We start from the raw sequence: 15,591 nt of genomic DNA on the forward strand, positions 1-15,591 counted from the left end.
AAACCATCATTCGGGCATTTGTAAAAGTCAAACCATTATACTCTCACACACACCCCCTTGGCTGCTTTTTGCAATCACAAAATGATAAACCAAAATAGTTAAACACGATCAAATTTTAATAACCAGGAGACTAAGGAGAGTTAAAACGAGTAATCAGAGCTTCAATATGAGATGTGAAGCCAACTGTTATTGAGGACTACAGTGAGTAGCATTGGCTTTATACATAAGGGTGGGAGGACGATTACATTGACACAAATTATGAAGCATTGATCTTCTTTGCTTTAATACTCTCAACCCTACTCTATGTTACTTTCAAAACTTTGACACGTTTAGAACATTAAGGCAACGCAATTGATGATTGTTAACCAGTGGCCACCATAGATAGTATGGTAACATCTCACACATGTTCATTAGAATATGAATTAAATGTGAACATTAAGTCATTTTTAGTCTGCTCAGCCATTCATGCTCAATTTGGTTTTCTGTTTTCTTAATGTGGTACTGATATTCTTTCCATACAGATTGGATACTTAATTCACTAGATATCAGCATATAATGGTGGAGCTTTGCAGTTAGAAGGACCAGATTCAAGAACCTGTGAACAATACTACTATGATCTCAAGACATCAGGATAGCAAAATCTGTGACAAAAAACAGAAACTATGAGGAGGGGATGGACGCATGCAGATAGTTTAAAGTTTAGAGGCATAAAAAACCCAGCTCTTGACAATTTTTCACATGTTGTGGCAACTGGCAAGTTTGACCTGATAATCTCATGCAACTTTTAACATGTTGGATGTCTACACTATAAATTCAAATTGCCGCTGCAATCCTCTCTGAGGAATCAAAATGCTACATGATATATCTTCAATTTTATTAAGATTTAGAATATCAATATAAATATTAGAGGAAATATAGATGCTTGTATTTCTTAGCCCTGGTGTAGTTTTACATTAAAAATCTAATATATACAGACCAGAAGCAACCATGACTGTAATAGGAATCAAATGAGAAAAGTAAAGAATCGGACTTACGTTGAAAATCACTTTTGTCCCCGAATCTAAATCAATATGATTGCAGAATCAAGTGGGAACATGGAAAAAAAGTAACTCACACAACTCCAGGAGTACTATCTCTCCTTTCCAACCAACAACACTCCAAATCCAATCTAACCCAATAGTTTTCCTCCTATTTATATCTTCTGACTTCTCCCTCTCTTTCAATTTGATTAGGATCTCTAACTAAATCACTGTTAAATTTACCTGTTAACAACTTCAACTAACCCTAGTGTGAGAATACAGAAACCAACCTTGTGCTTGCTATTTTTCCTTCTAGCATAACTTTTTTAATTTGATGTCTGCAAATGAAGTGGCTCTAATTGGAATGTTTTGTATACATTGCATCAATTAGAACATCAAGCAAGGTTGATTAGCAACAGCGAAGTAGAGCTCGTGATGGAAAGGTGCATTGAGGATTCTAAGCAATGATGTTGTACCACTCTCAACAATGTAGATAGCTAGAGATAAACCCAAGAGATAGAGAATGGAATTCAAAAGCACCTGCGGCTGTATTAAATATTGCTAACATATAAAGTTATTGATACTTAGCATATAGCAATAAAACTGACACAAACAATCTTGTATGTAACATATTAGAATAAGAATTTGGGCTTAGGGTCAAACTCAACCCTAGAAAAACAGTTTATAAGGTGAGAATTGCCTAAACTTTATAAGCACTCCCCCCACCCCCCCTCTCACACCCATCACAGTGTAGGTACTCCAAAGAGGCAGCAATTAAGATGACTTTCTAACATAACACATATGCTATGAAAGTATTAGCACACAAACGCAAAGGAACAAAAAATTCAGACTTTAGCAAATTGGCTTATGCCCAAAGTCCATTAAAATTGCATGGTTACTAATATATGATTTTGAATTGACCAGCCTTCTTTTCTTTGAGTTGTTGTGATTACCAAGTGCGGATATAATCCAGGAGAAATTAAAATGCCTTCATTTGGACATGTGAATAGAGGCCTAGGCAATCCATGTATGAAGAAAGCATTAGAAACAATGGGTCTACTTCCATCCTTCACCAAACTGTTTTTCCTATTCACCATATGTTCGCCTCCTTTGTGCAAATTTAACATCTGAAGACTGTCATGTTTGTATCATACATGACAGCATTGTCTTATGCTTATGTTTTTTCTTTCTATGCTTTTAGGTAAACAAAGTCAACTATAAGAGATAAAGCATTTCAAACAATCATGTCAGTTTCAGATTAGTTTGACTACTTAAACACTAACAATGAGGAGTGACTCAGTAAATCATTAAAGCAAGCATCCACAATACATTGAGAAGGAAAAGGATGGTTAAATCAAGACAATAATCATTTGACTATTGTTATATTTATACATAAAAAATGAAGCTAAGTACATATCACCTTTAATCAAAAGTAAAGTGATATTGAGCCCATTGCATTGTTCATCTTCTTTTTCACGTGTAACTAGAAAGTTCTCGCGTAGTTTAGTCTTACAACAAGCCTCTAGCAATCATTTCATGAAGAAGTTTTTCTGCCTTATCATTCTCATCTTTTTCAAAGAGAGCACTGATGATAATTTCAAAAGTTACTGCATTAGCCTTGCATCCATTGTCTTCCATTTTTGACAGCATGGCCAATGCTTCATCAAGCAGGTCCTGTTTACAAAGCCCATTGATCATAACATTATATGTGTAGATATCTACATGATAGCCTTTATCCAAAAGTTCTTGAAGAACCTCTTGTGCATCCTTAAGTCTTCCACCTTTACATAGTCCATCAAAAAGTATATTGAATGTGAACATATTCAGTCGAATTCCCTTATCTTTTATTTTGATGAATAATGCAATTGCCTTGTCAAGATGACCATTTTTGCATAAACCATCTATTAAGGAATTGTAGGTGATTACATTTGCGGGTATAGCTCTATCATGCATCTCATCAATAAGATCCCAAACATAAGAGATTCTCCCTGATTTGCATAAACCATCAATAAGAGAATTGTAAGTGACCGTGTCAGGAACCATATTTTTCTGATGCATTTCTTTAAAGAGATTTAATGCCTTGCCCACCATTTTACTCTTACAAAATCCGTTAATGAGGATCGTGTAAGTGTGAACGTCAGGAGTCACTCCCATTAGGGACATGGCATTGAATACATGTTGTGCCTTCTTCACTTCATAAACTAAGACATACCCATCCATTAAAGTACTATAAGTGATAACATTAGATTTCACACATGCTTTGAGCATCACAGCTAACACACTTTTTGTTTCTTTCACCTTTCCTTCTTTACATAATGCATCAACCAGTATATTATAGGTATAAACATCTGGGTTGATAGTTTTCAATACCATCTCATTTAACAAACCAATTGCTTCTTTCAACTTCCCCACTATGCAGAAGCCATATATTAGAGTACTATAAGTAACAACATCAGCAAAAATTCCCTTGACAGCCATTTCAGAAAATAAACCGTAAGCCTCACTTACACGTTGATATTTGCACAGGGCGTCAATAATTGTGCTGTACATTACCACGTTAGGTTTAGTCAGTCGTCCATCAATCTTTCGCAGCAACTTGATGGCAGCTGTTGTGTCTCCTATCTTACATACTCCATAGATCAAAGTCCCGTAACTAACTTGGTCGAGTTGAAATCCTTGTGCTAATAGCTTGTCGTGAAAGTGCAGTGCTTTCTTGACTTGTCCCTTAAGACAGAGACCTTTGATGAGTGTATTCAAGGTTATGGTGTCCGGCTGGTAACACCTCTTGAGAATCTTGGCCAATACAGACAAACCGAAAGTAATTTGACCCATGTGACAGAAACAATTAATGAGAATGTTCAAAGTAGAAAGGTCAGGCTGAATTCCCTTGAGTTCCAATCGATGAGAAAGGGAAACAGCAGTGGAATAGTGCTTTGTCTTCGCAAAAGAATCTAAAATCTTGTTAAATTGGATGATGGGTGGGGTATGACGCATACACAGCATGCGATTGAATTGGGAAACGGCATCGTCAACATTTTGAATGGATGGGGGCTGAGAGTGAAAGTGAGAATGTGAGGAGTTTTGATGAAAAGAGGAAAAATTGGGAATGGAAAGAGAGTTAGTAAACCTTAACCTTCGTGAGAATGACATTTTTGAGAATGGATTGTGTTTGTTGGGGAGAAATCAAAGCTCCGATTTCAGATGCCAGAACTTATGGAATGGGAGGCTTGTTACTTAGGACTCTTGATTAGAATTGCATCGTAATTTACTACATTAGTGCAACTCTCATAGTCTTTTAAATCTACTTTCTTTATTATAAAAATTAAAGTTTCACATTTGTTTTATTTTGAATTATTAAGTTTGAAATATTTAATTTTCATCTTTTATATTTTTTTAATTTTCCATTAACATGATTTAATATTAATATTTTTAATTTAAACTATTAAAAATTATTAATATTTTTCTTTTAATTTTTTTTCCATAAAACACCACTTCACATTGTAAGTATTTTAAGTTTAAAAGTAATTAATTTAAAATATTTTTATTTTTTTATTATTCTTTATTTTTTGTAAATTTTACTGTGACCTCCTGTGTTTGGAGAAATTTTTATAGATTTCTAAAATAAACAAAGGTTTGCAAAGTAATGACAAAATTCAAGGGAGTTAGGAGTAAATTATGGGCAATTTGTAAAAAAATATATAGAAAGTAAAATTTTTTTGCTTGCCTTTATTTTATTTTTTGATTTTTTTGTGAATAAACTTTGTAGTCATTTTTTATATTTATCAATGTTAGGAGATTTTAAAATGAAAGATTTAGTTATCATCCAAAAATTAGTTTTGGAGCATTCTATGGAAACCTAGAAGAAAGGAGGTGAATTATAGTCTTTAAGGAGTGCGGGGGACGATACTTGATGTGGAGAGACAATTTAGAGGTGCATATTGCATCTTTTTTTCTAAATGACTCAAAATAAGAAATTTTAACTCTCGGTCATATACAATTTTCCTGATTAAAAAGTAAGAAAATGCATATCATGGACATCTTACAATCTTTAAAGATAGTAAGTGATACCTTGTGGCTATGCATAGGGGACTATAATATCATTTCCTCTCAAGAAGGTAAAAATAGGGCCCCCCATGTTTTGACAATATTTCTAGGAAGATAAAAGAAAGGACTCAATCTGAGTGTGTATTGACGAGTCCATTTCGATAGAGAAAGAGTTGGATGAATTACTATTGAAGGAAGAAATCTTTTGGGAGCAAAGGTGGTGGAGGGGTGGCGAATATAATTGATAATAATATGTTGAAGGTGTCAAATACTTCATTCAAACACGAGGAAGTGAAAGAGGACATTATCCAGATGCACCCAACAAAAGCCCCAGTTTTTGGAGGTAATAGGTGATGATGTCATAGAGCTTGTTCTAGATATTCTCACCGGTATCAAAAACACCTATATTGTTTTGATCCCAAAGACTAAAAATCCAGAAAGCGCAACTGAATTTAGGCCTATTTGTTTATGTCATCACTAAAAAATGACTATTTTAAGGCACACACATTCTAAAATGGATATGCGAAATTGTTTGTGATGCGGTAACAATTTTATGATTGACCCTTTATGCCCACTTTGCCTCTAATCTAAGTATCAAATCCAATAGGCTGAATCAAACTAATTTTAGAAGTTGGCTGGAAGACATAATGAGCGAGATGGAAGAAGATAGTAGAGCAATGGTCTTCACAGTGGCAAGGAACATATGGTATGGAAGGAACCAATATGTTTTACAGAATAGGAGATTGGACTTTCGACAGATTCTTGCCAAGGCAAACCAGAATTTACCCCTTTGTTTGATGAGGGATGTACCAAACGCTCATAGTCAACGGGTACCTGTTGGGTGGAAACCCCCACCTGAGGGCACTTTCAAAGTCAAATTAAATGCTGCTATAAGAAACAACCAGGGCACATGTATGGGTTTCATTGATCGAGACCATGAAGGAAATGTCCTAGCAGCTTCCTCAAGAAGCATAAGCTCAACTGGGTTTTGTTAAAAGGGATGGTAATAAAGCAACTCATGAGCTTGCATCAGTTGCATTCTCTGTTATTGATTATTGTTGGATTGAGGAGGTCCCCCATTGTTTGGACCAAATCATTCTGGATGATGTATCTTTTACTTTTCCAGAAGTCTAATAAATCCGGCAAGTTAATCGTATATTTTTTTGATTCAGAAGAAATTAAAAGAAAACAAACTAGCTATAGCGCAAGAAGGGGATGCCTATAGCATCTGCATGCATCCTATTTGGAAGCTATTGCAAGATAAAGTTAGCATTTTGTTCTTTTAGCATACTTCCCATCGTGAAAAAGTACGTAGGAGTATTATTTTACTTGAAGAAAGATTCAAAATTAATAATCTGAAGTTGGTATCTCAGTGGTCCTAATATAGAATATTATTTAAAGGAGGTGTGGTTAAAAGTTTTGATGCATAAGATTTGTGACTATATGTTGGGAATAGGGGTGGGAATAGGCCAGGCCAAGCCAGGCTTTGAAGAGTCTGAGTCTAAAATGAATTTTTTAGGCTTGATCTTGACCTATAGCCTATCAAAGACTTTTATTTTGGTTCGGCCTGGTCTTTTTAAAAGCTTAGCATGACCTGATAGTCTTTTTAAAAGTCTTCTTCACATTAAATATTTAATATTCCTTTGCTCTGGAGTAGGAACTTAATAGGAAAGTTAAAGGAAAAGAAAAACCAATAAAAATAATGAGGAATATAAAGTGGTCCATGACTCACACCTAAATTATAATTAAAGTCTTACTTGATTATAGGAATAAAAGTTATGGAGCAATAATGTATGATCAAAGTCTGATAGTTTCAAAAATAAATTAATTGTGTTATATATATATATATATATATATATATATATATATATATAGGCCGGCCTATCAGACTTGTAAGGCTTTTTAATAAGTCTAAGCTTGATCTATTTAATTTAATAGGCTTTTAAAAAAGTCTGAGCCTAACCTTTTAATTAAATAGGCCAGTTCAGGCCAGGCTTTATGTAGGTCAGGTCGTAGGCCCCTGTAGGCCAGTCTGGCCTATTCTCACCCTTAGTTGGGAGTCTTTTACGTGCATGATGAGACCTTTTTAGAGTGATACGATGATGTGTGTTTTAGCAGTAAGGTGTTGTTATGGGAGATTTGCGATTTTAGATCGTTGTATAATTTTTTACATGCCCTAGGGTGCATTTTTGTATTTGAGACACAATTTTACTTTTTTCTCTTCTTCTTTCGATGTTATCCAATAATATGTTAAAATGAAATATATAAAATTATCCTATAAAATTGAAATATTGATATATCATTACTTTGTCAAAATAACATATAATTTGATTAATAAGTTTTTATTAATTTTTTATTTTATTTCTGGAATTAAATATTTAGTATATATATAATTCCTTTTTTAAGATCACTGATATTTAAACACTATGAATATAATGATTTTAAATTAAAATACTTATAAGATTATACTATGGGATAAATTTGTATTCCAAGTTTTTAATAGAATTATAATTTTAAGGATTTAAATTTTAAATATCTAATTAAATAAAATAGATTTCATTAATTAATTTATTTACTCAATAGTAAATATTAACACAACAATAGAACGAGATTAAATATTTAAAAGAAAGCTTCAAAATTAATTTGTTATGTATTAAATTTTAATCATTGAGTGCATGAATAAATTGAAATGACATAGGATTATTATGCAAGTGATTTTAAATTATGAGTCCTTAGAATATAATTGTGTTAAATATTTAGAAGTTTTGTTGTCAATAATTATCATACTTGATTCAATTCAAGTATCATTGTCTCTCATTAATGATACACTTTATAAAAAAATCAATTTGAATAAAATCTAAAATTTTATTTAAAAATATACTGCACTTATTTTTTTTAATTAACTTATAAAATGATATATTTTTTGATAAAAATTATTAATTAGACATATAAGCATTATTTTGGAATTTTTGTTTCATGTTAATTTTTAAATTTTTTTAAATATGAGATATGTTTTTATTGTTTGATTTTGATCAAAATATTTAGCGCTATCTCATATTTAATTATTTATTTTAAGCAAATAATTATATACATAAAAAATGCATAACGACTCGCGTAACCAATGTGTATGCACGGGTTACTTACTAGTTCTATAATAAATAGAATACCAACAGCAAAATCCTTTCAAATAATATTTGGTAGTGTAGATGATTTTACCCGGCTTCATTGGCTCTCAATCTCATCAACTTGTTTCATAAAATTTAATTCCAGTCTACAAAAATATACTTAGTTAGTCACAATTCTTATCATATCTGATAAGACATGGTCTTAGTTCAGTGATAAAGTGATGACGATAAGAAGACTCATGATATTTACTGAAACGCACAAGGAGCTTGTGAAAAACACTAAAAAGCTATACCTACATGTCCTACATGTCTTGTGGTCCACCATTAGATGCTGATATTAACTTTCCATTTTTTGGTATACACTTTAGAGTGTAGAAATAAAAAGCCTGAGCAACTTTTCATGTCTAACTCATTAATTTTCAAGCATAACATAAATCAACAATAAATGCTGACATGAAAAGATCATCAATTGGTCTTGAAGCAGATGATGGGCAAAGATTTGTAGAGAAGTGGGACAGAGACAACAGCATTCTCCACCAACTCAACGTCGTGCATGGTCTGAATCTGAATCAATAAGATTGCAGAATCAAGTGGGAAGATGGAATAAAAGCAACTCACAACTCCAGGAGTCCTAGCTCTCCTTTCCAACCTACAACACTCCAAATCCAATCTAACTCATTAATTTTCCCTCCTATTTATACCTTCTGACTTCTCCCACTCCTTTCCAACCTACAACCCTCCAAATACACCTGCTATTATACCTCCTAGTATAACTTTTTAAATATGATGCCTGCTAATGAAGTTGCCCTGGTTGGAAGGATTTGTATGCATTGCATCAATTCGAACATCAAGCAAGGTTGATAAGCAACAACAAAGTAGAACTCGTCAAGGAAAGGTGCATTGATGATTCCAAGCAACGATATTCTACCACTCTCAACATATTATAATTAGAATTTGGGTTTAGGGTATGAATCAACCCTAAAAAACTAGTTTGTAAGATGAGAATTGTCTATTGTTTATAAGCACTACTTAGATCTTATCTCTGGTCAATGTGAGATTAAACACACCTTCTCACACCCATCACAATGAAGGAGCTCCGAAGTGGCTGCTGCTGTTAAGGCAAGCCAAGGGTGGCCGCAATTTAGATGACTTTCTACCATAACACATGTTATGAAAGTATCAGCAGACAAATGAAAAGGAACTAAAATTTCAGACTTTGGAAAAGTTGGGTTATGTCCAGAGTCCATTAAAATTGCATGGTTACTAATATATGATTTCGAAATGATTAGACTTCTTTTTTTGAGTTATTTTGATTACCTGATGCAGATAACCCAGGAGAAATTGAAGTTGTCAAATTATTTAACTGCCTTCATTTGGACACGTGAATAGAGGTCCTGGCAATCTATGTATGAAGAATTTATTAGAAAAAATGGGTCTATTTCCATCCTTCACAAAGCTGTTTTACCTATTTACCATATATTCATCTACTTCGTGCTCAGTTAACATCTGAAAACTGCCATGTTTGTATCATATATGGCAGCATTTTCTTGAGCTTATGCTTTTTTAAATAAATAAAAAAGACAACAAGAAACAATCAAGAAAAAAAAAATAACGTTTACTTTCTCTGGTTTTAGGCAAATAAAGTCAACTATAAGAGTCCATCTTCTTTTCATGTGTAACAATAAAAAAGAGATAAAGATTGGCTGGTTGTCTTCAAAATTCAAAATAATTTAATGTATAAATAAAAGGATGCTGAAGATTATCTGAGCATAAATCCATGAATCTATTATAACTCACATGTCTAGTGGTTCACCATTAAAAGCTGATATCAACTTTCCATTGGTTTAGAGTGAAGAAATAAAAACCATGAGCAGCTTTTCACATCTCAATTAAACTGGCATGAGATTCACATGCAAAACATAAATCAACAAAAATGCTAGTATAAAAAGGAATAAAGTATCCCAACTGTGTTGAATGAATATCAGTATCTAATTCAGCAAACAGAGGATCAAATTAAAGCATGACAGACCCAGCAGACCAAAAGGAAAAAAAAATCAACATCCAAATCTGATTCATGCTCAAACAAGGGTGTGGGTGAGGGGTATTAGCTCATTCTCTATGGTGATCACTGTTCAAAGATTATCAGTGCTTCAGCCTCAATGAAGTAAACTCCTCGGAGTTATCAGTGCTTGATAATCATGAAGCAGATGATGAGCAAAGCTTTATAGAGAAGTGGGATAGAGACAACAGCATTCTCCACCAACTCAAAGTCACGCATGATTCAAGACTCAAAAATTGTGTGAGCCTGAGTGACAATGAGAGAGATTGGGAAACAAAACGTGAGGTGGCCATGGAAATGTATTAGATTGGCAAAAGGAGCAATTTCCCACACTTCCACCTATTCCACAAACAACTTAATACTGTAACTCCATTTAAAAAGTGCCACTACATGGTCATGATTTTACTAGGAAAAAATTTATCATCTGAATCTGCAAAAAAGTGCCACCACAAGCTATGAGCAACAAGTGAACCCCAAAAAAGACTTGAGAACAACTTGGAATAGAGTTTAGTGAAAAAGGTGATACTATCAATAGGAGGTTAAATTGGTTCTTTCTGATTTAAAAATAATGCTAAAGCAATTAATCATGTCAGTCAATCTAACACAATATAAGAATCATCATCTGCTTCTTTCCAAAATAAAGACGGCTTAATATACAAAAACTGATCAGCTCTACAACTCTATAAAGCTAACCAGTACCACAAATATTAAACTGTAAAATAAAATCAGAGCCTTCTAAAGAATCTCATTCCTTATATCTCTTTTCTTCATTAGAACACCCATTCCTTAAAAACCACCACCAAAATAAACCAGTCTTTGAAAAAGACTCAATTAGTTATGCCTCAATAATGACCTCCAGAAAAATATCAGCAAACACAAACAATTATGTTAGTTTCAGAAAACACAGACCATAATACTTGAGGTAAATGGAATCAACTACAAATGATAAAGAGTTCAAAATAAGTATGCTAGTTTCAGCATGGTCTGTGTTGTGAAACACAAAAATGAACAACTTAAAACTCATAAAAAGCAGATGAAACAGATGGACAATACAGTCGTAAGAAATAACTTAATGTCAAACTAGAAAGCAACTCACCTAATTTAGTCTTACAACAAGCCTCTAGCAATCATTTCACGAAGAAGTTTCTCTGCCTTATCATTTCCATCTTTTTCAAAGAGAGCACAAATGAGTATTTCAAAAGTAAAAGCATTAGGGATGCAACCGTTGCCTTCCATTTTTGACAGCATGGCCAATGCTTCATCAAGCAAGCCCTGTTTACAAAGCCCATTAATCATAATAGTATACGTGTAGACATTTATACAATAGCCTTTAACCAAAAGATCTTGAAAAACCCCTTGTGCAATCTTAAGTCTTTTGCCTTTGCATAATCCATCAAGAAGTATATTTAATGTGTACACATCTAGTCGAATTCCCTGTTGAACAATGCAATTGCCTTGTTAAGCTGACTGTTTTTGCATAAACCATCTATTAAGGAATTGTAGTTGATTACATTTGCGGGTTTACCACTATCATGCATCTCATGAATAAGATCCCAAACATAAGAGATTCTCCCTAACTTGCACAAACAATCTATAAGAGAGTTGCATGTCACCATGTTAGGAACCATGTTTTTCTGATATCAGGTTCACAAAAGATTTCATCATCACAGTTATCATACTTTTGGCTTCTTTCAACTTTCCTTTTTTACATAATGCATCAACCAGTATATTATAGGTATAAACACTTGGGTTGATGGTTTTCAATACCATTTCATTTAAGAAATTAGTTACTTCTTTCAGCTTACCAACAATGAAGCCACACAATAAAGTATTACAAGTGACAACATTAACAGAAATCCCTTTGACAGCCATTTCAGGAAATAAACCATACAAGTTTATGTTTACATAAACAGTCAATAATTCTGCTGTACATTACCGCATTAGAGTCATCAATCTTTCCCAGCAACTGGACGAGAGCTCTTGTGTCTCCTGTCTTGCATATCCCATTGATCAAAATACCATAACTAAAATCCTTGTCAGTGCTTTCTTGACGCGTCCCTTAAGACAGAAACCTTTGATGAGTGTGTTCAAGGTTATGGTGTCTGGCTCGTAACTCCTCTTGAGAATCTTAGGCCGCAGTACAGAGAAGCCGAACGTGATTTGACCCATACGACAGAAACAATTAATGAGAATGTTCAAAGTAACAAGGCTTGGAACAATTCCCTTGAGTTCCAATCGGTGAGAAAGGGAAACGGCAGTGGGGTACTGCATCATCTTCGCAAAGGAATCTAAAATCTTGTTAGATTCGACGATGGGTGTGGTATGAATCAGACACAGCATGCGATTGAATTGGGAAACAGCATCATCAACATTTTCAAAGGATAGAGGCTGAGAGTGAGAGTGAAAGTGAGAATGGAGAGTTGGGAATGAGGGGTTTGATAGAAAAAAGGGGAAATTGGGAGTGAAAAGAGAGACAGAACTTAACCTTTGGCAACGACATCGTTGCTGTGTATTCACATTACAGTATGACACTGTTTGCCTGGTTAATGTGAAATTGAAGTCTACCAACCAAAAAAGAAAGTTTAATTATAAATTAGTCGTTCAATTATTTCAAAAGATTTAATTTGATTTTTATATTTTAAAAGATTTAATTTGATTGTTAAATTCTTAAAAATAAATAAATTAAATCTTTAAATTTTTAAAAGGATCAATTTATTATTCAAATTTTAAAAAATAAATTAATTTAGTTTTCAAATTATTTTTAAATGATTCAATTTGATTATAATTTTTTTGGACATTTTGTGGTTGCAAGGACATCTTCTTGGTTCCTCTCCTCAAGAAGTCAAGGCAATAGCTCTATAATATGCATGATGTTTTATACGCATTTCAATAAGATTATTTTAAATTTCAAAATATTAAAATTTATCATATTCTAAGAGAAAATGTACTACAAGTTTATTTTCTTGAAAAGTTGTTGGATACACTTTGTAAGTACGGAAGCCAACAGTTTGTAAGTACGGAAGTCAATGAAATTCTTATATGTTGATTAGAGCATCTAAATCTTATGTTAGTCCACAAATTTTTTATGTTAATCCTTCAGATATTGATTCTCTCATTTTCCAAGATTTAATATAAATTATTTATTCTCACAAAAAAATATAATATTCATTAAATGTGATTATTGAGAATGCAATGCATTAATGAGGGATCAAGTTACCCCAAAAGTAACTAGAGAATGGACGCCTCGTTGGGGTTCCTAAGGAATCATCAAAGGAAGAGGTTGATCAATGTCATCTGAGCATGAAAAATGTAAGGCGAGAAAAGACCCATAGAGCACTAGGGTGCCAGAGACTGATGTTAGGAAGCCATAGAAATTTTGGTGATTTAATTTTCAAAATCAGTCACTGGTAATTAATTACCATTATAGTGTAATCGATTACACATCAACAGATGTGACACTTCATGTTTAAATTTAAAAATAAAAAACGTTTAGAAACACTGTAATCAATTACAAATGTCGTGTAGTCGATCACACAAGTTTGAAAATGTTTTATCACAGCTTGTGACTCTTGAAATTTAAAATCCAATGTTTAAAATAATTGGTAATCGATTATATGCTCATGGTAATTGATTACTGTTTTGTAAATCAGTTTGAAAAGAATGTTGGCTACTGATAATCGATTACTGTCTTCTAGTAATCGATTACCAGAGAGTAAAACTCTTGATAAAAGATTTTTTTCTTTGAAAAATTCTTTTGGACAAGTTGTGCTATTCAATCTTTTCTTTTGAAAAAAATCTTTTTATACTTATCTTGATGCTTTTCTTGACGTTCTTGTATATCTTGAGTCTTCTCTTGAATCTTCACTTTAATCTTGAATCTTGATTGAACGACTCTTTGATTCTTGATACTTGCTTGACACTTGATTCTTGACTTAAGTCTTTGACATCATCAAAATAAACTTGGAAAACTTTGCTTCCACACTTAGAGTTGGAGAAGTCTCTTATGATCCCTTATTTTGATTGAAATTTTGACGTCTTTGATTTTCTCTTGTTTTGATGAATTTGTGAAATCTTTTCACAAATAGAGAGAAATCTTCTTCATCATCCGAGTCCTCGTTGTCAATATCTTCTTAGAAGGATGATGAGGCTTTAAGTGTTATTCCCTTTTTTCTTTTGTCACTTTCTTCATTTTGATTAAGTCTTTGCAATTCCATCTCATGTTCCTGAAACTTTCCAAATAATGTGGCAAGATACATACTAGATAGATCTTTAGATTCAGTAATGGCAGTTACCTTTGGCTGTCATTCTCTATTTAGGCATCTTAGTACTTTATTTATTAAATCCTCATTCGAAAATGTTTTTCTTAGTGATGCAAGATGATTAACTATATGAGTGAATCTTTTATGCATATCTTGTATGTTTTCATTTGTTTTCATCCTAAAAAGTTCATATTCATGGGTTAGAGTATTAATCCTAGATTTCTTAACATCAGTTGTGCCCTCATGTGTGAGTTGAAGTTTGTCCCACATTTCCTTGGCATTTGTACACTTTGAGACTCTAAAATATTCATATATTCCTAGGGCATAAGTAATGATGTTTTTGGCTTTAAGATTATATTGAACTCTTATTCTATCTTCTTCAGACCATTGATCTCTAGGTTTTTCTGTTGTTGTGCTTCCATCTACTATGGTGGGTACATAAGGTCCTATTTCTATGGCTTCCCAAATGTTTAAATCTATTACTTCAATGAAGATTTGCATACGGATTTTCCAATAGTGGTAACCCTTTCCATTAAATATAGGAGGCCTATTGATGGAATTTCCTTCTGGGAATAAGAAATTTGCTGAGGCCATATTTCTTGAAGTTTCTAAACTTTCTACAAGAAACCTGCTCTGATACCACTTGTTGGACAAGTGATCTCAGAAATTTTAAGAAGGGGGGATTGAATTAAAATTTCGTTGACTATTCCTAATTGAAAATTTCCCTTAGATATTCCTTAGATTCAATTATTTCTTTAATTGTAAGTTACTCGAATAACAAATAAAGAGAAGTAAACTTAAAGAAATATAAATACAATAGAAAGTAAAAGAGATTAAGGAAAGAAAGAATGCAAAATCGGATTTATACTGGTTCGGCCACAACCTGTGCCTACGTCCAGTCCCCAAGCCGCTTGAGATTTCCACTATCCTTGTAAAATCCTTTACAAGCAATGAACCATAAAGGAATCCCCTCCTTTGTGTTCAGTGATTACAACCAAGAAGTTATTCCCACTTCTTGCAATGAACCCCAAGGAACGTTGGTTCCTTGTGTCCAGTGATAACAACCAAGAAGTTATACCCACTTC

The 15,591-nt window shown here is 33.2% G+C and overlaps 1 protein-coding gene and 1 long non-coding RNA gene across 2 annotated transcripts; both read right to left on the minus strand.

Moving 5' to 3' along the window:
• Positions 1-1,290: 1,290 nt before the first annotated feature.
• Positions 1,291-4,406, minus strand: LOC106794624 (putative pentatricopeptide repeat-containing protein At1g12700, mitochondrial). Its single transcript, XM_014762238.3, has one exon. The coding sequence runs from the start codon at positions 4,167-4,169 to the stop codon at positions 2,529-2,531; it is 1,641 nt and encodes a 546-aa protein (XP_014617724.1). The 5' UTR covers positions 4,170-4,406; the 3' UTR covers positions 1,291-2,528.
• Positions 4,407-9,947: 5,541 nt separating this feature from the next.
• LOC112997786 (uncharacterized) lies at positions 9,948-12,781 on the minus strand. The gene is made up of 2 exons (XR_005886382.1): positions 12,184-12,781; positions 9,948-11,681 (listed from the first exon to the last, which is right to left on the minus strand). It is a non-coding gene; the product is annotated as an uncharacterized lncRNA (long non-coding RNA).
• Positions 12,782-15,591: the final 2,810 nt, after the last annotated feature.

Source organism: Glycine max, chromosome 9 (genome assembly GCF_000004515.6).
Source record: "Glycine max cultivar Williams 82 chromosome 9, Glycine_max_v4.0, whole genome shotgun sequence".
In the NCBI taxonomy this organism is placed as follows: domain Eukaryota; kingdom Viridiplantae; phylum Streptophyta; class Magnoliopsida; order Fabales; family Fabaceae; genus Glycine; species Glycine max.

Bases quoted from the DNA above. Each gene is read 5' to 3' on its own strand.
- LOC106794624 (XM_014762238.3), bottom strand. From the start codon at position 4,169: ATGTCATTCTCACGAAGGTTAAGGTTTACTAACTCTCTTTCCATTCCC.